At 39.8% G+C, this 23,805-nt stretch overlaps 3 protein-coding genes across 5 annotated transcripts; 1 reads left to right on the top strand and 2 right to left on the bottom strand.

The window, feature by feature from the left end:
• The first annotated feature begins 1,110 nt into the window (after window positions 1-1,110).
• LOC115047041 (forkhead box protein D2-like) lies at window positions 1,111-2,601 on the top strand. The gene has a single exon (XM_029507683.1). The coding sequence runs from the start codon at window positions 1,166-1,168 to the stop codon at window positions 2,063-2,065; it is 900 nt and encodes a 299-aa protein (XP_029363543.1). The 5' UTR covers window positions 1,111-1,165; the 3' UTR covers window positions 2,066-2,601.
• Window positions 2,602-3,889: 1,288 nt separating this feature from the next.
• LOC115042632 (sialidase-4-like) lies at window positions 3,890-8,574 on the bottom strand. 3 transcript variants are annotated; one of them, XR_003840693.1, is made up of 4 exons: window positions 8,264-8,574; window positions 5,959-7,482; window positions 4,433-4,501; window positions 3,890-4,242 (listed from the first exon to the last, which is right to left on the bottom strand). XR_003840693.1 is itself a non-coding variant. In XM_029501036.1 (2 exons), exons 1-2 carry the CDS (start codon window positions 8,492-8,494, stop codon window positions 6,559-6,561), a joined length of 1,155 nt encoding a protein of 384 aa, XP_029356896.1. In that variant the 5' UTR covers window positions 8,495-8,574; the 3' UTR covers window positions 5,851-6,558. The 3 variants fall into 3 exon arrangements, 1 of the variants encoding a protein (XP_029356896.1); XR_003840692.1 differs by lacking the exon at window positions 3,890-4,242 and having other exon boundaries at window positions 4,329-4,501; XM_029501036.1 differs by lacking the exons at window positions 3,890-4,242; window positions 4,433-4,501 and having other exon boundaries at window positions 5,851-7,482.
• A 1,580-nt stretch (window positions 8,575-10,154) lies between these two features.
• Window positions 10,155-11,451, bottom strand: LOC115045082 (sialidase-4-like). The gene is made up of 2 exons (XM_029504577.1): window positions 11,254-11,451; window positions 10,155-11,165 (listed from the first exon to the last, which is right to left on the bottom strand). Exons 1-2 carry the CDS (start codon window positions 11,449-11,451, stop codon window positions 10,242-10,244), a joined length of 1,122 nt encoding a protein of 373 aa, XP_029360437.1. The 3' UTR covers window positions 10,155-10,241.
• Window positions 11,452-23,805: the final 12,354 nt, after the last annotated feature.

Genomic DNA, 23,805 nt, shown 5'->3' on the forward strand with positions numbered 1-23,805 from the left:
TGAAGGGAAAAAGGCTTATGTGTGATCTTGCATGGGGATTTGGTCTGTATTAAAATTTGCATGAAACATCCAGTTTGTTTCATGGCTCTTTAATATGTGTAACAGCAGAAGTAGAGATTGAGACTTGATATAAATACCCTTGTTAAGAAAATGAAATAGAATAAGAGTTTCAGAGATGCGTATATATCACATTAAACTGTAGTGAGAGTTACAGGGAAGAATTGTTCATTAAGGAGACTTCCCACAGTTTCCTCAGCCCACCCTGCAGCACTGCCCTGCGTGCCAAGTGGGTGGCCTCACACAGAGTGATACAGTGCAGCTATTATTTCAAACTAGATTACGTCTTCTTATTTGAAACAGCCAGAAAGAGGGAGGGAGAGAGTTGCTGCTCTCACCATGCCAAATCATCCAACGGGGAACACTGAAGGAAATGGGGGGGGTTGTTTTGCCAAGAGCATAAAAACAAGCTCAGTAAAATAAATGTGCTTGTAGTTTTTGCATTAAACATTTTTCAGGTTAAAACAGTTCCACCTGCCGTTTTCATTTCAACCTCAAACTGTTAAACTGTAAGAGACTGATAGAAAGTAAATTTACTCAACTATTCATCTTCAGTTTTGCGGTTCCGATGTTGCAATGCCTCTGTGCTCAACTACATTTCACTTTTTACATAACTATATTTATGTGATCTTTATAGTAACTTTTGGTCATATTGATTAAGTGCAGTTTATAAACCATTGTATATTAAATTAACTCTGACGCCACATGAACCATAAAGAAAGAGGAAAGACTGCTGCATGATATAGTTTTACTTTGGCAATTTTGAATACAGGGAAGTATTTTTACAGTCTGGTTATTCTTGAACTTGTTTCATCACATAAATCGAGATAGGCTAAATACTTTAATTTCGCTATTGAAGCGGGGCCAGTGGCTTCAGTTAACTCTCACATTGGACCATTAATAATGTGATCCCTGAGTCCCAGATGCTCGGGCTCTATGTCTGTTGTTATTTTGGAAACAGGCGGCCTTTGGAGCAGCAGGAGGAGGGAGTAAGGAGTGGGAGGCTAAAAAGTCGCAGATCCAGTCAGATGTGAATGAATGAAAACGGAGCAGTGGCTCTGCGCCTGCTCCGTCCTGCTCTGCCGTGCCACCGGAGACCCGGAGGACCATGACCTTGGACTGTACACTCATGGAGGAGACGGACATAGACGTGGGGGGACAGTCGGACAGCGGCAGCGAAGATGCGAGGAGCGCGTATTTGTCGCTGTTGGATAAGGCCAACTCGGATCTGGACCAAGGCGCTCCATCCTTTACTCCCGAAGTGAAGGATGTAAGAGACTTTGCTGTCCGGCTGCAAGTCGGTCCAGAAAGAAGAACCGCCTCGGTGAAGCCCCCTTATTCCTACATCGCCTTGATCACTATGGCCATCCTCCAGAGCCCCAAGAAGAGACTCACCCTCAGCGAGATCTGTGATTTTATCAGCCAGCGCTTCGTGTATTATCGGGAGAAGTTTCCTGCGTGGCAGAACTCCATCCGCCACAACTTGTCTCTAAATGACTGCTTTGTTAAAATACCACGGGAGCCCGGGAATCCCGGGAAGGGAAACTACTGGACTCTAGATCCAATGTCGGCTGATATGTTTGAAAACGGGAGTTTTCTTCGGCGGAGGAAACGCTTCAAGAGGCAACATTTTTATTTTGACGCACTGAAGGACTCCAGGACGCAGGGGCGCAGCCTGATGCCCGTCTGTCCTCTGCTCGGAGCTCACAGGGTGGCTCACCGTTCCGATGTCGGCCCGGGAACCCGTCTTAGCCCACACACCGACATTTCATCTGTCCGCAGCATAGTACCTGCTCTCTCCTCGCTCCTCTCCAAGAGTTTTCCATCTTATTTAACCTTTGAACATCTGGACCCGGGACGCCGCGCTCTCGTCCCAACTTTGGCTCCGAACTCCTCGTTCATGCCTCCGGTGTCTCTGCACGGACTGATGGGCCTGCCCAGCTGCCCCCTCACCCCGCTATCCGACTATCCTACTGGGATCATAAAAATTTCCTCTAATTTAATTTAATTTTCTTAAATAATATCCCTACATGCCTTCAACCCATGTAGAAATGAGCTGAGTGTCCTTCCCCTCAGCCTCAAAATAAACTCATGGAATTTTATATGAAACGGTCCCGGTTTTCGTGATGGCTGTTTGCAAACAATGGATTTTTTTTTACGAAGTGTTTGTTTGAAGTGAATGATTTTATAACTTGCATTATACAACTCCTAAAATTCTTTATCATATAAAGTGACCGGATTTCCAGGGTGTCAGTGCAATTTTCTGTTATCATCATAATCACTATCAAGTAATGCAAACCTTTAACCTATCCTCTTGTTTACTTTTTACATTTGAGTCAGCTTGTTTTGTTTTGGGGGGTTTTTTGCCAATTTAGTCAAACCGGGAAAAAAAACGCACAGCATAAATCTGCCAACAGATTTCTTATTATTATTATTGTTGTTGTTGTAATAATAATGGGCTATTAGAATAAATAAAAATTTGCCTACGTGATGTGCTTATGTGAGAACGATAAACTAGACCTTTAGGTTTGCAGAAAAAGATTTTAACTTCTCTGGTTTGAAGACAGAAAGAGGAATTGAGCAAAAGTGACGTCATTGTTTGGCTGATTTTATTTTGAGGTGCTTTGTAATGGCTCGAACAGCCAGCAATCACAAAAGAACTGTGCGATCAGTCGTCAACTTGACTATTGATTATTATTATTATTGTGTGTGTGTTATTTCTCGCACATTATGTTTGCAGGAGGTCCTGCTTTAGTCAAAGTGGGCCTCAAATCATGCTCTGGTCCTCTCAGTTCCTGAAGCTTAAACGACTAGCACATGACAACAAAACATATCAAACACATCTGGTCAGTTTGCGTCAGCTGTTGTTACAAGTTGAAACTCTTGTTGAATTTCGTAGGATGTAGGCCTATTTTGTGCTGTGTGTTTTGTCAGGTGAAAATTAGTTCCTCATTTTGGGTGGAGAATTTGATCAATAAGTAAAATTCAAAGGATAATTGTTATGATGCAGAATGACATCTTTCAGAGTGTTGCATTTATATCTCCTTATTTAGTATTTTAATGTTGCCCCTTCTAATTGAGTTTCCCTGTTAGGTGCATCAAGGTCATATGAATGATTGATTGCTGTGAAGAAGCATGTTTTTGCAGTTTCATACATTTGTGCGTAATATTACTGTGAGTGAAATGTTGTCCATTTTAAAATGCAGGGTTGCTAATGAACTCTATGATTTTTTTTTCCTTTTTTACAGTTTTTCCACTCACTCAAAGAGCAATTTGATTTTCCAGGTTTGCTTCGTCATATTTCTGTTTTATTAGATATAACACTATTGTATGTATGTACATTGCTGTTCTCATATCTCCATTGAGTGGTTTGTTAAAGTCAGCCTGTGAAATGTATAGCAGGACCCCTCTTAGGAATTATGGTGGCGTCTGTATATTTGAACTAAAGGGGGGATAGATGACAGTAGTTCACAGCAGCACTCATTATTTATAGTGAGAAGGACTCAAAACATAAATGAAACTTATGTCGTTGTGAAAGCCAAATGCCCCCATTTAGTCAAAATTGTTGATATAAACTAACAAATCAAGAGGAAAAGAGTGAAACCGCTTGGACATCCAAACCTGGAACCAACATCTGGACCTCTGCAGGCCGGGATTTTTTTTTTTTTTTTTTTTTTTTAGGGGGGTGGGGGGGGTGTCTTTTTTTATTTTCATTCAATTTGCTCCTGACATTGGTGTGTGATTTTAATAATTTTTATTATTACTATTATTATTTTTTTTTTTTACAAACAATCATGGGCACATCATGGATAGACCCCTTTCTGTCTCCTCCTAGTTTACTTAATTCATGTCGAAGTACAAAATATCCACAAAAGTGCAGCTTACTCCAACTTAATCCAATTCCACCTGTGTAAAATTTCTGAAAAAGATTGTAAGGTGACCTCCTGTCTTCCTTTTTCATATTCACTTTGTGGGAACCAAACATTTTGTTACTGCTCCAAACACATTCATGCCACATCAACATTGGCGTTAATTATATACTAATAACTAGGGGTTGGAATCTTTTATTATCTCACGATAAAACTCCATTCAAAATCGATTTTCGATTCAAAACGATTTGATCCACAATTATTTCTGCCTCAATCTATAGGTGTGCAAAGGATCCTCATGATCTGCTCCAGTCTGCTGCAGACAGAATGACAAATGGAGACATTAAAGTGTCTTTTTCACATTTGCTAAGTTTGAAACATTTATCCATTCTGAGATGGAATTGTTGCATAAAAGCAATATTGCACATTACCTAAGTAACAAAAATAAAAGTGTCTTTCATTAAAAAAAATAGTGCAGTTAAACATGGGTTCCTCATTTTGCAAACCTTGCCCACTGTGAAGCTCTTGTCAAGCTTGGTCTTCCCAGGCATTCGGTAAATTGGGCCCTATAAATTCTGCGATCATGAAAAAACAGAATTCATTAGAAACACGGAATAATACGGAACTGGCTGACATTTTACATAAACATTTTTTTGTTTACAGTTTTTTTTCTAAAAAGGAACTCATCTGTTGGGAAAATGCTCCAAGGGGGTCACTAATAATGCACGCCCCCCCCCCCACCCATGAATGAATCAATGGATGTGGTGACTTGAGCGCAGTGGGCACGGTTCGATTCCCATTGGGGGCACCTGAACATGTTTAGGTTATTTGGTGTAAATGTGTGTAGTGACCTGAGCTGCAAGGGGAAGCAGTGGTTAGCGCTGCCGCCCAGCAATAAGAGGTCAGCGGTTCAATTCCCAGTGTGAACATGTCTAAGTTAATTGGTTAGTTGGTGAACTGAGTAAATAGCTTTCCTGGGCTACAGCAAGGAACGGCAACCCTCCTAGACCAGACTAGATCAAAGACAGGACCTCCCCAGAGGATAGATCAGACCAGAGACCGGACCCCTGCAGAGAGTGCAGCCTAGACTGGACCAGACTAGATGAGAACCTGGACCCTCCCTCCAGAGATTGCCCCCCCAAAATGAGAACGGACCCCTCCAGAGACTAGAGACTATAGATGAGACAAGAGACTGGACCCCAGTCTTTCTTTTTTTTTTTTGATTAAAAAGGAACGTATCTGTCGGAAAAATTCCCAGAGGGGGTCATTAATAATTCATGTCCCCCACCAGTGAAGCGGCCGTCTGAGTGCTAAGTCACTCACTGAGCTCAAAACTAAGAGGTTTACTATCATGTTCTTTGATGGAGGTATCAGTGGAAAACCAAAGAGCATGGGGATAGAAGACATTAAAAGGTTTACAGTGGATTTGATATTGCCACCAAAGTTGTGGGAAATATGTTTCATTGTTTTATTGTTCATATGTTTTTTCTTAAATGCGTGGAAGCATTAAAGTTATCAGTTATAAGTGAAGAAATTGTCTATATTTCATTACCTAAAACACTGTCAGGGTTAAATTTGTGTAAAATGGCAATAATGGAATTCTCTAAAATTGAAAACTGGGGAAAAACACGAATATGGGAAAAATTTTAACGGAATTTGGGAAAAAAATAAAGATTTTATAGGACTCTGGGTAAAAACTGAAATGACTTCAACGAGGACGGAGCTGGTTGACTCTTTCCTCTAATATTGCAGTGTCCCCGTTTTGGTGCTTACTGTGCATGTGTATATTCCATGCTCTGTGGTGATGTCAGGACGTCCCGCATACAAAATGAATGCAGACAGCCTGCAGATTTTTTCTTTTTGTTTGTTTGTTTTTTTTATCGATTTTGGATTTTGTAGCTTATCAGACATATTTAAATAATGATAATATTAACAATGATTATTTATTTATATATCACTTTTTAAAACGTGCATTCCAACATACAAGTATGCATGTGCAACTACAAACACAGGTATATATAGAAATACTCACAGAATACATTTTCTTGGATTTTCAACCATTTATCTCGGTTTGTGTTGTGGGGACAGCAGTCTCAGGGGAGGGCCCTAACACTCTTCCCTCCAGCCACCTCCACTAGATCCTCTGGGAGGGTATCGAGGCTTTCTCAAGCCAGCAGACAGAAGTAATCCCTCCAGTGGGGTCCTGGGTGTGCCTGGAGCGCCTCACCTTCGGGAGTCATCCTGACCAAATGCCTCAACTGGCCCTTCTTGCTGTGGAGGAGCCATGACTCTACCTTGAAGCAATTTATGGCTTGGACACAAGCTATGCTGCTGAATTACTACTTCCCTGTAAGCCCAAGTGCAGCCACAGGGAAGTTTTAAATCAACAAAATGTGTAAATAGCTTTAAGATGGTGAACACCCATCTGGGAATGATAGAGCTCAGCATGGCCAAAAGTTCACTGATGATGTAACTTAGATTTTTTTACCATAAGTAAATACAATTTTGTCAATCATTATTCAGTACTTTTAGTAATTTAAGAACTCTGAGAAAGATATGAATTTAGTATTCTTTGGCAATGGTATATTTTTTCCAAGCATGACACTGTCTCCACAGTTTTGACAGTGAATATTTACTCCTCAATGCCACGCTTGATGCTGTTGTAGTTGAAAACCACACAGGCTATCTGCTCAATTTCTGTCTTATCTCCACACTCCATTAGACATGCAAACCAACCTTCACCAATGTAAGCCAGGTCTGAGTAACCACTGGGTCCTTGGTTAATGATCCAGGGTTTGCTCCATGTATTTGGATCCTGTGGGGATTTATTCAGATACACTCCTAGATCAATCCTTCTCCTATGATTGCTTGGGTGAGTGTAGAGCAGCCATTTGTTTTTGTCCTGGCTCTGGCCACACTCTGTATTTGCATCTTCACTTTGAGCTGGAAAGGAGATCACACTTCCCTGACAGCCTCTACCTGTTTCAGGGAGTGTTGGAGGACCACTTAGTTTACAAAACTCATGCCCTTTAATTACACTGATAGCTTCCACTCGATAGCCTTCCTGGCTGCGGGCATTGCAGTAGATGAAGCTGTTCTGTCCCTCATCAAAAAACTCTGCCATTCCACATTCAATTGATTTTGTTTGGAGCATTTTGCCAAACTGCCAGTGATCTCCATTATCATCACTGTACAGTGAAAGTGCATATGGAGCACCACCCTTAGCATAACCATAAACAGGAACAATCAGTCTGCCTGACTCCATTTGAATGCCGTGACCAGGCCCAACAGCAAAAGTAGCCCAGTTGTTAATTTCAGCCAGTGTATCTGTCAAATCTGTCACGCTGCTCCAACTCTGCCCAAGATCTTCACTGTAGATGTAGCAGAGACGAGTCTTATTGATGCCGTTGTTTATCTGCCAAGACTCCTCCACAGTTCCTTCAACACAAATGAAGAACAGGAAGAGTGTTTGGTTGTTCCTCTCATACAGCGGGCAGGGGTTCATCGTACGGTGCCCTTCAATCCGTGCCTCGTCCACCGATTTGAAGTCTGACCACTGAAAAAATATCATTCAGAGGTGTGTAAACAAAATAGAGCAGCTTTGATAGAGATGAAAGTAGCACTGTAAATGCCAGTGGCCTCAGGGCAAGCAGTGCTTTCCCAGCTGAAGCTATTAATAGACATCGCTCGGTCCCACACATCAGTGGAGGTAATATCTCTTCATACATATGATTTCAGAATAGTTTTCAGAAATAAGATTTGGGGCAAAATTTACTGCCCTATTGTGGGGAGGAGCATCACCTCTGTAAGATAGTTTGCCTTTCGGCTGCTGTACCTGCCAACTTGTCATTTTCCTGGGCGTGAGAGTGTCCCAATGACAAAGGATGGAGTTAATATTAATATAGCTGAAAGAATTGCAGTAATAAGTAAACTAGCAAATTGCATATGTCTATCAGAGAAATAGGTGATGTTGCTGACCAGAGCAGAGAGCTGAAGTGCTAGTTAGCAGTTTCTGTGCACTCAAGGCTCTTAGTCAATAAATATATGCTATAACTCCCCCTGATTGAAGCTCCCCTGTCTCCACTGTTCGGGTGAATAATGGTTAACCTCATTGGCCAGGAAGCAGAAGATATGACAGAGCAGAAAGATACAGGGGAGAGACTTTCAGCAAAGCCTGAAGAAGAGACAGGTCTGGATTGAAGGCAGCGCAACTGCTGCTGCTGTCATTAAAAGGTGGGCTTTGGTCTGGTTTCTGGGCTGGCTGCAAATTCCTGCTTACCTATTTGTCACTGTCACCGCAGATCTTTCATTTACTTGCCTGTAATCTGGTTGATTACCTGAATAGTCTTCACATGAGGCGATTCCTCCTTCAGCTTTCCTGTTTTCATGACCAGCTTCTTTGCTCTGGAATCAGCTGCACTCTCCCGCTGCTCTGCGAAGGCCACAACACTTTCACTTTCTCTTTCGTAGAGAAGCGCAGGAATCCTGAACACGCATTTTCGGTCCGATTCAAAGACAATTTGTTTACATTTCTGCGGCTCGGCCTCCGTGGCAGTCACTTCAGTCATGGTGAGAGTCCGAATCAGCGAGCAGTCTGCAGATTCTCGCTCCCAGACGGTGTCGTGCAAATCAGTGATTGTCTGCCAGATGGTGCCTGCAGTTTGTGTGTGTGTTGGGAGGGGGGGTGATCACAGCCTGTTAAAGCTGTATCACCCACTTCACATAAGGACTCATGTCAACATCTTCCACCGGGATGAATCCAATACAAAAAAACAAAAAAACAAATGGCAATAAAAAAAGGGGATCTTCAAAGTTTTAAACAGAATGATAAATTGTTTTCAGTTTTGTATGGCTTGTCTTTAATCAGACATGGCAGTTATGACATTGTAGACAATGAGAGTAACCTAATGTTTTGCGTGTCGGGTGTGTTTACTATCCAAAATGTTTGGAAACTATTCTGCATCAGCATGATGCACAGATGGGATATATAACCCTATAAAATAATGTTTTTTTTCCTTTTGCAATTACAGCATCTTTGTGACAGTGTTATTTGACCATCTCAGAGCTCTGTAGTTTATGACCAGTCTAGGCCCATTTTTACTGGTTTAAATAACTTTATATCAACAGTTTGTCACTTGCCAGAAAGTGACAGCTGCTCCACCATAAAGACAGTTTCCTCCTCCAGTTGGCTTGTTTTCATTTAGAGGAATTTGAAAGATGATTGCGCACTCAGTCCTTTTACCTATTAAGATAAATATGCCAGTACGTTTCAACTTGGCCATAAAATAAATTTTGTTTATTTGTCAGAAAATCCTACTTCATCCTTCAGGATCATATTTGACTAACTATATCCAATCAAAGCCCCTCACCTGTTGAAACAGGTCCCCTTTAATGTGTTGTAGTACAGCAATGTTACCAAGGGCGTCGCTGTTTCCCCGTCCCACCTCCACTTGTTTGTGGAGAAGTAGTTACGTTTTTTTTTGTTTTTTTTTGTGGCGGAACGTCGTTGACGCTGTGCGCGAAGAATAAAGCTCACGTTAAACCTCCAATAGTTTATCGGCCCAGATCGATGTTTTACAGTGTTGCGGGATTTCACAGCGGGGGGGGGGGGGGGGGGGGGGCGAGCTGGTGAGTGACACGCTGAGCGGAGCAGAGAACTGGGGTAACGTGGAGGTGTCAGATGGAGCACCTGCTAAAAGCTAAAGGGCTACCGGACATGCTAACGGAGACACGCGCACAGGCTGAGCTGACCAAACGGAGACAGACGGCATTCACCGCGTCAGTGCTGAACGTAAGTACACGCCAGTTTTACCTGATGACGAGCTGCCACACTCCCAAAGAGGCGTGGACTACGCTGAAAGGCCGCTTTGAGAGATAGCCACGTGATTGTTGAAACTGTAATCTTACTGTGTGTTGTTAGATAGACATTTAACAGGTGAGACACATCAGGCTTCACCACAGATAAAATAAATAAATCAATAAATACAGTATTGTCTCTTCGTTGATCTCATGGTTATTTATTTCAAAATCAATTTCACAAGCAAATATAGTTTTTAATTAAAAATCATTGTCCAACGCTTTCAAAGAAGATTTCAGAGCAGTATTATTTCTTCACGAATGGAATTCAGAAGCAAAACATTTTATGCTTCTTCAAAAAACACGTGTGAGGAAAACAATGTGAAGTGTACTTTGACTTTAACTACAGGGAAAAATGTGCTGCCAAAGAAAGCTAATTTATACATTTATGTATTTATCTATTAAATCGCCATTAATTAGGATCAGCGTTCCCATTTGCTGAGGTTTGACAGTGGATATTTACTCCTCAATGCCACGCTTGATGCTGTTGTAGTTGAAAACCACACAGGCTATCTGCTCAATTTCTGTCTTATCTCCACACTCCATTAGACATGCAAACCAACCTTCACCAATGTAAGCCAGGTCTGAGTAACCACTGGGTCCTTGGTTAATGATCCAGGGTTTGCTCCATGTATTTGGATCCTGTGGGGATTTATTCAGATACACTCCTAGATCAATCCTTCTCCTATGATTGCTTGGGTGAGTGTAGAGCAGCCATTTGTTTTTGTCCTGGCTCTGGTCACACTCTGTATTTGCATCTTCACTTTGAGCTGGAAAGGAGATCACACTTCCCTGACAGCCTCTACCTGTTTCAGGGAGTGTTGGAGGACCACTTAGTTTACAAAACTCATCTCCATCATTTTCACTGATAGCTTCCACTCGATAGCCTTCCTGGCTGCGGGCATTGCAGTAGATGAAGCTGTTCTGTCCCTCATCAAAAAACTCTGCCATTCCACATTCAATTGATTTTGTTTGGAGCATTTTGCCAAACTGCCAGTGATCTCCATTATCATCACTGTACAGCGAAATTGCATATGGAGCGCCACCCTTAGCATAACCATAAACAGGAACAATCAATCTGCCTGACTCCATTTGAATGCCGTGACCAGGCCCAACAGCAAAAGTAGCCCAGTTGTTAATTTCAGCCAGTGTATCTGTCAAATCTGTCACGCTGCTCCAACTCTGCCCAAGATCTTCACTGTAGATGTAGCAGAGACGAGTCTTATTGATGCCATTGTTTATCTGCCAAGACTCCTCCACAGTTCCTTCAACACAAATGAAGAACAGGAAGAGTGTTTGGTTGTTCCTCTCATACAGCGGGCAGGGGTTCATCGTACGGTGCCCTTCAATCCGTGCCTCGTCCACCGATTTGAAGTCTGACCACTGAAAAAATATCATTCAGAGGTGTGTAAACAACATAGAGCATAGAGCAAATTTAAATCATGATGAAACATTTACCGGGATGGATTACCTCAATTGCTTTCACATCAGGAGATTCTTCCTTCACTTTTCCTGTTTTCAGGACCAGCGTGTCTGCATGTGAATCAGATGAAGTTTTCCTCTGCTCTGCAAAGGCTAGAAGAGTTTCACTCTTCCTTTCATATAGAAGAGCAGGAATCCTGTACACACACGATTTTAAGAGAGTCTGTTTCTGCGGCTCAGCATACATGGTTGGTTTCTCTGTGAAAAACAATCACTCAATGGATAAGAAAGAAACACTTGCAGTGCTTTTCTCTTCAATACTCCAACTTTGCCCAGCTGGGGTATTTATAGGGTATTTAGTAAATGACATTTAATATTGAGGAAATTACTTATGCAATACATTCCTCAGTTGATCAACAAATAGCAAAGAAATCACCCAACACAATGTAAATGTGACTTTTACAACTTTGACGGTTAATATTTTACAATAGTTGTTGTGCAATGGGAAAAGCCTACCAGTACCTGTAAAATTTCACAATATACCCTTGCAGTGGTAGAGCATACAGCGCTGTTGGCCCAAAACAAAAAGGTTCTGTGTTTGATTACTGTGAGGAGTTGGCAGGTTTTCCTAGGGACTCTAGGTACTCAGGCTCCCATCCCACAGTCCAAAGACATGCATGTTTAGGTGAATTGGTGAATCTAAATTTCCCATAGGCCTGAATCTGCAAGATTTTTTATTTTTTTTTGTTTTGTGTGTGTGTATGTTGACAGACTTGCAGTGTGTGTCTTTATCAACATCAAAGCTTGAGTGCTGATGGTTTTGTAGGACTGAGTGGCAAAGAGATGGGTTTTCATTTTGGTTTCAGCTTAAACATCATCATTAACATCAAGAAAATTGTTCATTTTTAATGTGTTTATAGTTACCCTAACTGGCCCAAGTAGAACCAGAATGAATTTGAGCATTAACCGGGAAGAATGTCAGGAAACCAAATTAAGAGCAAAGTTTAATCACAACCACTGAGTTTTGGTGGGCATAATGAGATGAAAATACCATACTTTGAGTCATCCAATTGTATTTTATATTTGTTGGTCTTCGTTGTTATGTTCATTGAACATATTTCATTTTATTTTATGACCATACAAGTGGTCATAAAACAAGACAAGTCCTCCCAATGCACATTTCCAGTGCATCATGAGTGGGAACTAGATATTTTTTTTGTAAGACAATGGCACAAGTTCAAGCAGCTGCTCTGTATCAAAACTATGTTAAAACCCAGATTTTACACCTGTAACATTTTCTGACAAAACCATCATAAACCATATACGCTATAGGTTGAAGACAATCTTATAGCTCAGAGGTAATGGTTACTCTTTCAACTGGAATCATACTTGATCTCTAAAGTTGATCACTTAATTAAAGAGACAGAATCTCAACCATGGTAGCTGCTGCAGAGTTACAAACTTGGATGAGACAAAACACTTCTTTGTTGCACAGTGCTGGGGACTTTATTCTACAGAAATTAACTCTAGTTTTGTTTAGTAATTCAGTACATATTGCTGCTGGGTGCTTTATGGGAAATAAAGTCACTAAAAAGGTAAAAAAAAAAAAAAAAGTAGTCCATCTATGAATCAACTAGTCCATCTGTGAACACAGTTAAAAAAAAAATCAATTTGTGATCAGAATGAGTGCAAATGTTTATTTAGATATGAGTTGTTAAAAGTTTGGACCATTCAAAATTTGATTTGGAGACTTCTAGTCCTTCCAAGTTGCTGTCTATCTACATATGATGTAAAGGAAAGTCTTGAAAGTCCTTTCTGAATGATGATGGCCGTGAACAGAATGAACAGTATGAAAGGGAAAGTAGGATCTCTTGAAAGAGCTTTAGCAGTCCCCTTCACCACTGTGCTGTATAAAAGACTGCAGCCCATAAATATCACAAATATTTCTCTTTCTCTTTCCTCCTCCCACTTCTCCTCCCTCCAAACCGGAGGGAGGCTCATTAATGATTTCTGGCTTGATAATTCTTAAATTTTCCAAATATATACCCTACACCAGCTGCTTTGATGTCTGTTTTTTTTTTTTTTTTTTACAATAAAACCAACCAAAAAACTTTTCAGATGTAGGTATTAGGAAGAAGATGTAAGAGAAGGAAAAAAGCATAGCAGGTGTATAAAAACAACCATGCATGCAGCTGCAGCTGACCACCAGTGCTGTTAAATACTGATATTTGATGAAATGTTTGGTGACAAGGTAACAAAAGAATCCCCAGCACAAAAACCTGCAGGGAAAACAAAAAGTGTGCTCTTGGGCAGTGGCTCAATCAAGTAAGAGAGAGAGAGAGAGAATTCTTCCCTCTCCTTAAGCAGATCGATTAGCTGGGCTTACCATCAGGTGTGCCTGCAACAGAAGCCAAAAGGTGAAGGAGACAGGAAGGAAATACTATTGACACTGCCCCCTTCTGGGTCCGCCCATAACAGAAAATCTGAAAGAAACCACATCTTTCCCTTTTCGTAATTTTACCGTCTACTGTACCATGTCAGTTTCTAAGGAAGGAGATCAAAGGTCTTTTTTTCCTCTATTGTGTTGACAAGCTGACAATCTGAGATTGCAGCCACGGACCACCCTGGTTGACTAACCTCTCATAAAAAAAAAAAAAACTTCCCTTCAACATGCTTGTACTTTTCTGTGCTCACACATCAGCATCTGTTTTATGGTTAGCTGACTTGCAATGTTTCTCAGTTTCCCAGAGTTGGTTGGCTATATATATTGTTTTTTTTGTTTTTTTTTTATCTCCCTTGAAAGTTTTCCTTTCTTTCAACTTTTAGGAAACAGTCATCTTTATGGAAACCATCATGACAAAAATGGTTTTACCAAATGATAATAATTAAACAACATATAAACATAAAAAAGCATATCAATGCATATATGCATGTTAACAGCCTGTTAAAATTTTAAAATAAAATTTAAGAAATTAAATTGTCCAGTATTGATTCCATTATTCTTCATTTCAAAAATCCTTTCTATATTCACAAGGAATTGAAATAGTGAAGCTTTCACTGTTTTGCATTTTATGCAACTGTCTGGGATACTAGGATAGTATTTACAATTATAAGGAGTTTCTTTGTAATCACTTTTATTTAAGAGTCATAGACTCAAGACAAGACTTTTTATTCACCCATTATATTCTCCATCCATGCCTTTTATTATTAAATTTTGGGTTCTGTAGACACACTATTTTCTAGAAATAGCACTGTGGTCTAATGTTGCCAGTTCTTCAAGTTTGAAATTATTTTAAATGACCAAATCCTGGAGTGAATGAAATGTCTTATCTGAAAATCTGTCTGGAAAGAATATTGAATATTGATATTGATTCCAATGGACTTTGACCTCTGGGCCCATAGTCTTAGTCAACGGTCGGATTTCACAATTTTACTTTCATCATTTTCGAAGGTAACATGACGTTTTAACTCAAAAAATGATGAAAATTCTTGAGAGCTCTGAAAGCCATGGCCTTTCAAAGTCATACCTCTTGCTTCATACTAAATTAAAATTGTGGCTATAGCAAATGGATTTGTTGTTTTATGCTTAGGTCTCTAAAAGAGTCAAAATGGAACTACAGTACTGAACAATGTTTGGAGAAATGATTGTCTTTCATACAGTTTACAAGGCTAAATTGGCTGATATTACAGACCATATTTCTAATATGTCTCCTCTCAGCTTCATGTCATAAACTAAAGTTATTGATGATCCAGCAAGAGGTCAATATAAGAATAGTGCCAGAATGTGTTATTGACATCTTGTGGCAGAAATAAGGGAATGTGCTGTCTCTTTGAACCATAAACGCACAAAGGTTCACTCACACACCAGAAAGCGGAGCCCTGTCAGCAACCGCACAAAGCTAGGATTCACTTCAAAAACAATAAGATTATGAAGTAAGGGAGATGCACATGTGTGGGAAACAGACTTTTTCATAAAATAAAAAATGGCCAAGCTGAAAGACATGAAAACTGAATATGACCCAGCATATGGCTGCCAGATTTGTAGCACATTTCCGACCATATAAAATCACAAACACGACCTTTCCTGAGAAGGGATGAATATGAGGGGGGTAAAGATGTGAAGGAGTGTGTCACTTCAGACTGCTATGTGACTAATGTGCAAATCTGTGTGTGTGTGTGTGTGTGTGTGTGAAACCTGATTGACAGCGCTGATACTCATCTGTGCCGCTGAGGAAAGGTCCTGTTTCTAGACTTTTTGGTGTTTGTTAATGTTAGCTGCAGTAATTTTGGTGGAATGAAAGAAATGCAAAGTCTGGAAACAACAAAGAGTCAGTGCTCCAGCCAAATATTTTCATTCTCATTTGCTTCAAAAAAAAAAAAAAAAAAAGCTATAAGAGAATAACATTCTCGATGTGAACAGATGCCAAATAAATGCTAACATTGCTAACATCTTTGACATAACAACTTAAAAAGTAATAGCATGTCAACGTCATGTTCACAGTGTGCCACCAGCCACACTCATGTGCGCACAGACCTAAACACAAGACCACACACACTTCTCATTATGGTAAACGTCTCTACATTCAGAATCCAAATAATTACACAAGATAACACTGGCTTTTTAAAGGAATTCAACAATTTTATTTACCGGCCTTTTATTGCCCAATAACTTTTGCAGTAAGTTTTGCCGATTTTCTTCAAAAGAATAACTATTATAGTGCCAGGTGAAATAAAACCTAATACCACCCCATAACCAGAGAATCAACGAAAACCAATTTAATCAGTGCCAGGTAACACACCTCGCTGTTACCCTTATCCATGTGTTTACTTATCCATACTCTGCTTTAACATAACTACTTAGGAGAAAGAGCTGAGGTCAACTGAGCCAACAGGGAGAAATATGGTCCTATAGTGGACAAATACAGTAAAGGGATTGCCACATTGCCAATATTGGCATTAACAGCCATTTACTCTGCAGGTAATTTTATGGACTCAGCTTTGAATATGAACCCTTTAGTTGTCGAACATCTTCAACGCTCAGGCTGGTGTCACAGTGACTCACTATCACCTCTTGAGGTACAAAGTCAGATTACAAACTGGGTCACTAGTGCTAGCCGATTAGCATCCTGCTCTCTGCAATAACAATAAAAAGAGATCCATGACATTAAAACAGTTATTTCTGAATTCTCAGTCAATAATTTTTGTTAATTTGTGGGTGTTTCAAATTAAAAGACATTCATGTCGCACCTTTTATAGCAATAGGACCTGTATGAGCACAAACCTTTCATTATACGCTCGATGGCCAGCAACTCATAAATACACATGTTTTTTTGTCTTTTACGAGGGAATTTTAATGTTACGCTGTGTAACAAGCCACATCTTTATCCTTTTAAACTTTATTAATTTGGCTCCAGCTTTCATCCAGAGTTTATAGCCCTCAATCCCTAAGGTACTGCTTGTTGAACAGGGCTCACCCACTGCTAGCTATGTAAACAACTGTAAACCACATGCACACACTCTCACACACACACACACACACACACACACACACACACAAGCACATGCTGCTGAGGAAAGAAACATATAGTTACTGTGAAAAAAAGGAGCACTGTGTGAATGCCGTGTATTGCATTATGTATTGACGACATGCAGACATTGAACACTGCAATGATTCTTTTAGTTTTAGCTCAAAAAATAAGCATTTATCAACACAAGGCCTACACAAGGAGGAAAATCCTCATTCCTGATTTTAGAAGTAGTTTAATGTAGGTGGCAGCAGAAAAATTGCTGTACCTTACATTTTATAGTAACAGATGTATGCTGACGATTCAAACACCTGGCAGTGAATACAATTTTGAAAAAAATGGTTTTGATCTTTAGCTTATCTTTTTTGGTCAAGCTTTGTACTTGTTCAGCAAGCACTTACAGAAAAGCAATAAGGGCCAAAATTAGAAATGCTAATATAAATTATGTTAATAAAGATAAAGATACAAATTAAATAGATGTAATATATATGTGTATTTTTACACTATTTTTAACTGGTTAAAATCAACATTACAATCAGTCTTTTGTTCTTGAAGAAGTTCAACCCATCTTCTTTCTGTCCCATCAACACCTTCCTAAATCACACACACAGTAACTGGACATGTTTTGACAGGTGGTCATCGATGGTTTATGCTGTGTAATCGCAGGCTGCAGAAGTTCCTCAGGGAACGGAAGAAGAGACAAGAGAGCAAGTGTTTGCATGTGTGGATGTGTTTGTGTTATGAATAAAACCAAATGACAGACAAGCAGATCAAACGCACACACACACGCACCCTCTTCTCACGTTATTCAATCACAATGTGTCCAGCTGTCACTGAGCCCTGTGACCAAATATCTTTCCATTCCATCTTTCTATTTCATAAACCACCAAATCTCACATCTGGCAGACAGATGTGTACATACCCTCCATGTCTTGCTTTCTCTATCTCTTGCTCCCTCTTTTTTCCTTTAGGCAGGCCTACTGTTAATCCCCCTCTCCTCTACCTGGTCCAGACCACCCACACACTGAGCAGTGCAGCAGCAGCCCACCAGCAGAGTGAATGTGTGTGTGTTTATTACAGTATGTCACGCAGAAAAAAAAAAAAAAAAAAGACTACTTCCATTTACACAGGCAATAATAACATTCTGAAAAATGGAAATTAACGAATGAAAGGGAAAAAAACATTTTTTTATGTAAACAATAAAAAAAACTCTCACACCTCATAAACATTATGTTTACTGTTTATAGCTTCAACAAAAACATAGCATTCATCCAAACAACACACAGATTACACTCAGAACATCGAAGTATGTGGAGATGCGTGGACACAACTGTTCTTTATTCATAATAAGAGAGTAGAATCACGTTGCAAGATAATTACAGCTATCATTATTTTTTCATTTTTTTTTTATTTATCATGCCGTTACTACATTGATAAGTGTAACATACGTTAACGATACAATGACAAATAGTATATATGGCTTTGAGGTTGCAGAAGTTCAATAATTAGCATTTGTCTCCATCTAGTGGCAAAATAACAAGCACGCACTCATCTCGGAGTCGATGACAAGGACAATATCTGATCAGATTACCGTTTCAGTGTATAATAGTGTTATGCTATTATATTAACAGTAGAGATGTTCAAGTCTATATGCAGACAGATTGGCCTCTGGGGTTAAAAGACTATGAACAAGATAATAAATTTTGGAACAAATAGGAACAAATCTGTAATCTGAGTTTAGTAGGAATCAGACCCATTGGTGGGAAACAGATGGCAAATAAATATTGTGTCGGGTGGTGATTAAATAGGATAAACATAGTTGCTACTTTCCCATAGATACAAAAAAATATGTGCTGTTTCAGTGCGAATGTGGGCTCTCATAAGCAAAGGAGGTGGAATTTCTAACTATTTCAAGCTGAATTAGTTCTTTTCTTATGACCATGCACTGTTGTGTCAATTGTGTATGTGTTTAAAAGCACAAGAGGTCATTGCTACATTACAAATGATTTACAGCTTTCACTCAGAGGCAGCAGCGGGTCATGCACAAAAAAAGCATTTCAGAAAAAAACTAACTGTGTGTAGCCTATATCCAAAACAAACAATCAAGCCCAGAGCAAGACAGATCCAAACAGGAACTCATATATTTTGAATTAGCACTGAAAAGTGAGGGAGAAAGTGGAAAAGTGATGTTGTGTTTCCTATTATTGTAGGATGGGGGTTGACAACAGGGCCGGGTCCCTCCGCCACGCTGTGAACACACCAGTGGAATTTGGATGGCAGCAGTGCTGATGATGAGAAATATGAGAGGAAGACACAATACACTGTTGTTCCACACAGTGTCACCGTGACTCAAGGGCAGTCCTGTCACGCACGCACACACAGATACACTCACGTACAAACACACACACTCAGACACACACTCATTGCTTGGTGGCAATGACAAACATAAACTTAGCCATCCATTATTATAACACACTTTTGGTATTCTTACACAGTGAACCAAACAAGCAAACACACACACACACACACGCTCGCTCACAGAGACTCGCACAAGCTATTGTTAGTCTCTTGTGGAAATATTTGTAGTTGCATTGCCAAAAGTGGAAGTGGATGCATGTGGGCCATTTCAAAAGTCGCTATGCTCATAAAGTTCTGCACGTAATCCTGTGCATCTGATGAGTAAACGGTCAGACTGAGGCCTCCAGGTCAGATGAGTCAGACCAAGTGTTCCCGGTTAGAGGATCTCAGTTGTGTTGTCTCATCTCCTGCTCATCTTCAATTACTTTGTTTGAACCCAAATGAAGAATCGGTTAAAATGGTTTTAAAAAGTCTCAGCCCAGAGCTAATTTTCTCAATAAGCAGACTGTTTCCTGTAACTTCAGTAAAGTGCTCAGTAAAGACAGGCAGTGATACCTCAACACTTTATTATTATCTTTGTTACGTTCACCTTTTTCTTTTAATATTATTTTTAAGAGCCAATGTGCAGTGGAAACTCAGGGAATGGATGCGCATGCTTAATTAAGACCAAAGTAGGAAAATAACTGGGAACTGAAAAAGAAAACGAGAGATTCACGGAGAGTGAATGAAGCTATGATTTATTGTATGAACTTCCCTGTGTCCTTCATCTTAATCGCTGGTTTATAAGGAATAAAAAATGTTCCAAACAAGAAAACTCAATGTGTTGATATGAATCCTTAAAATAAAAAAATAAACAGTCTAGTCAAGTCTGCTGTGTATTTCTACTATTTACCCAGTTATTGTCATCAGCATCAGTGCATTTTTCCTTCCTTGCACACATTTTATAGGCTGTTCGTGATTTTTTTTTTTTTTTTTTACAAACCTTAAAAACATACTATAAAAGGTTCTGCAGTGAAACATCACCACAGATTCGTAGATTTCTTTTCTGGCTCCTTCTCATCTGTTGGGGGGGGAATGTAGAGTAAGTGTGCAATCAAGGAAACTATTGATTGAGCCCATTATGCTCTCTCCCTTCCAGCTGGTTGAGTCAGGCAGGAGACAATAAAAACCTTTCTCCCCCTTCTTCTTGTCTATGTCATGTCGGTCTTTCTTTTTTGTAAAGTACTTTTTATTCCACTTCCCTCCCTTCTGATGACTACGGTGATTATTTGATCAATTTTGTTGAGATCTATGTAAATATGAGCATCCGTACCTTCACACCTGTGGCTGTGGCAGACATATCCTGTTTGGAAAAGGCCTCACTAAACACACTAATCCACCAGTCTGTGCACCCCTCTGCTCCGCCCCTCTTCCCCTACTAACCCCCTCCCCCAACCTCCCTCCTCTGCTCTGCCAAACCAGGAAGTGTGCAAAGGAAACAGCTGTCCCTCACATCCGCCTGCTTGGTCCTCGCCAGGTGCATCCTGGCAACTGAGCGATGTGTGACCATCGACATGTGGCTGATACTGTATGAGGTGTCGTTACAGTAATCAGAATCAACCTGAACTTTGTAGAGCAAGAAGTAAGAAGTAAAGCTCTTTGATACTCAACTCTGCTTTTTCAAATTCAATGTGTTTCTGTCTCAATCTACAGTTTTTGGGCCTTGATGCTACAGGACAGAATTAGTCTTAAATATATTGTGGCTTTTTTTATTATCTGCTTTAGATGATGCAGATGATTGCGTCTCATCAATTTTAAGGGGAACTCCACAGATTATGCACACCAAAGTGCAGGTGTTAAGGAGTGCTCTACAGAGCATACATTCTGTCTCTTTGCGAGGAAATAGTTTTAAAATATATTTATTTATTCACTATTCATTATTATTTTATTCTTTTCTGATTTTTCATCTACAGCAGTTTGAACTGCTGTTCTAATGTCTGACCAAACATCTGAAATAAATGTTTGCTAATTTCTTTATTCTCCTGAAAGGTTTCAGGTAGATGAAGAAATGCAATCCTTCTGACACTTGTCTGTTCAAATTCTTGCTGATAGCTGATAAAAACTGACCCAAAGTGTCTGTCAGGTAGGTTTAGGTGGGGGGAGACCAGATTCAAGACTTTTCTTGACTTTTCTACATAATGACTGTAGCGTAGCTGGATGGCTGGTGTCCAGCAACCTCAGGAAATATGAACAGAGTCGGCATCTGTCTCAGCGAAGGAGGAGAGAGAACGTCTGCCCTGGCCAGCGCTCGCAGCATTGTTTGTCACTTTCTCCATGCAATGCACAGCGAATACTGCCTCAAACAATTAGGTTACAGTGATCCCTATCACCCGATACACAATAGTGTTTACATGACGTGGAGGAAATGTGGCCATGGAGCCGACTTTGGGGAGTGTGTGTGTTTTCTTGGGCATGTGCATGTATCACTTTTAAGTCCTTGAGTCCACATTGCATAGTGAAAATATTTCTTTACAGTAAGGATTAGTATTGTACTTCAAAATTTTAAGTTTTCTTTTTGGCCCATTATTCTATCTTCCAGTATCTCTTAAATATTACATGTAAAACTATAAAAAACAGACACTGACAGACACTGAAACATTATGGTTATACTGGTTAATATTAGCTAATTCTGCATCACTAAGCACAAGTGTGCATCACACACTGTGTTTTTCGGAATAGAGTAAACGAACTGAAAATTTAGGGGAATTAAAATATTATTCTTCTCACCTACACAACATGCTCTCAGGCCCAACAAGGAAATTGGTGTTGTTTCTGCAGGTGCACGTACACACACACACACACACACACACACACACACACACACACACACACACACACACATACACACTAACAAACAACACAAAACAAAAACGGTATTCCTCCAATGTAGTCATAATGACAAGCATTGTGCAAAACTGCTGTAATTTTCTGACAAAATGAAAGTTATTCAAAGGTCTCTCTGCTCTGCGGCTGCTGTGGTGAGGGCAGACTAGGACAGTCAGACAGATGTAAACTTTCTTGGTGCTTTACTTTAACCGCATTGTTTTAACATTTGACATTTTTAGACTTCAATTTATAATTCAAAGTCAAGTGTCAAACTCAGATTCTCAGTAGTGAGTATCTCCAACATTTAATCTGAGTAGGCCATCCTTTGTCTGCTACCTTGTCTTACCACTTCATGAGTGAGTGAATGAGTAAGAGGGTAAAGTCTTCACGCCACCTACAGAGGTAGTGCTGCGTCTGAAAACTCAAACACCTGCAAGTTCCCTCTTGACTTAAAATAACTTCACTTGCCAGTTTCTGAAAAATCATTTAAGGCAACAGTGGACACACGCACACGCGTGCGCACACACACACAAAGAATGTGTTTTAATGAGTGGGGTATTTTGAGTTGACCAGGAGGGCGTGACAGCGTTGCTCTGAGATTAAAACAATCCTCTCTTGATTTCTTCCTCACTCTAGGGAGAAGCGGATGCTGTCTGTTATCGTTTGTTTCTATTATTATTCTCCATTTGCAGTTTGGGTGTTCACACGCTGCTTTAAATGAGCAGGTCAAACTGAATCTTTTCACTTTTCAGGGAGCAGCTCAGAAAGCTGTAAATGGCACCAGGAGTTTTACAGAGGGAGGATCCCTGAGACATAGTGTTTCATCTGATGTAGCGTTATGGCACCAGGCTGTGGCCAACAGCTTTATAAGGCAATTGAGAGACGTAAAACTGAAGCCAGAGTCTTTTTACGTTTGTCTGTGCACTTTGCTGTCTTTGTATAGCACATAATATCTATATTATCAAATGCATCAAATGCATGCAAGTCTAACTCATCACTTACAATTTGTACATTCCACAAACTTATTTTTTATGGCATCCTTAAAAAAAAAAAAAATTGTAACTTCTCAAAACATTGTTATTGAAAAAGAATCTATTTCACTACTTTTACATATTGCAGTTAAGGAAATTTGACTTTAATTTTAATGTTTTGATCTTAACTTAAATCAGTAAAAATATTAAAATGAAAAACAACTCAATTACAGTACTGCCATTGAATGTGACAACAAGTGAGAGTTAATTACACTTTTTTTTAATGTTTTCATTTAATCTCTTTGTTCTGCCGCAAAAATCTTAAAAAATGACATTTCTGTCCTTGCTTGGCCTCATTAAATTTCACAGCCAGTGAGCTGCAAATAACTAAATGTGATTATTTAAGGAAATAAATTGTGGCATTCAGGGGCAATTTTAATTGGAATTGAGAAACAAAGAAACAACAAAGAAACAGGCACAAACTGAACAGCTTTAAAAAGGCAAAATGAAGTGATTGCAAAATGTGACCAAATTAGATGAGTTCACTTTAACAGGAGTATATAGAGCACAGGAAAATCTAATCCCTGAGGATCGGTCTCTGTCCCTTGTGTATCTTTATATATGTTTCAGGCAAATTGATGCAGCATCTGCAGGCTCAACGGTGTCACTACAACGTTATTCTGGCACACAGAGTGTGATCAACTGGAACCACAGCTGCCAGACGCACAACAGTGTGACAGACCAGTAGATGACACTGTCTGCACTTCCATTATATATGCTCTATTCAGCGTATTCAGACCCCACAGCAGTTTACTGTTTATAATGATAATGATGATGATGATTATGATGGTGATGATGATGATGATGATGATGATGGTGGTG

The sequence above is a fragment of the Echeneis naucrates genome, chromosome 1 (assembly GCF_900963305.1).
Source record: "Echeneis naucrates chromosome 1, fEcheNa1.1, whole genome shotgun sequence".
Classification (NCBI taxonomy): Eukaryota; Metazoa; Chordata; class Actinopteri; order Carangiformes; family Echeneidae; genus Echeneis; species Echeneis naucrates.

Excerpts from the sequence above, each read along its gene's own strand:
- LOC115047041 (XM_029507683.1), top strand. The coding sequence starts at position 1,166 with ATGACCTTGGACTGTACACTCATGGAGGAGACGGACATAGACGTGGGG.
- LOC115042632 (XM_029501036.1), bottom strand. The coding sequence starts at position 8,494 with ATGACTGAAGTGACTGCCACGGAGGCCGAGCCGCAGAAATGTAAACAA. Across the intron at positions 7,483-8,263 it reads CTCATGTGAAGACTATTCAG|TGGTCAGACTTCAAATCGGT; the intron begins GTAATCAACCAG and ends ATATTTTTTCAG.
- LOC115045082 (XM_029504577.1), bottom strand. The coding sequence starts at position 11,451 with ATGTATGCTGAGCCGCAGAAACAGACTCTCTTAAAATCGTGTGTGTAC. Across the intron at positions 11,166-11,253 it reads CTGATGTGAAAGCAATTGAG|TGGTCAGACTTCAAATCGGT; the intron begins GTAATCCATCCC and ends ATATTTTTTCAG.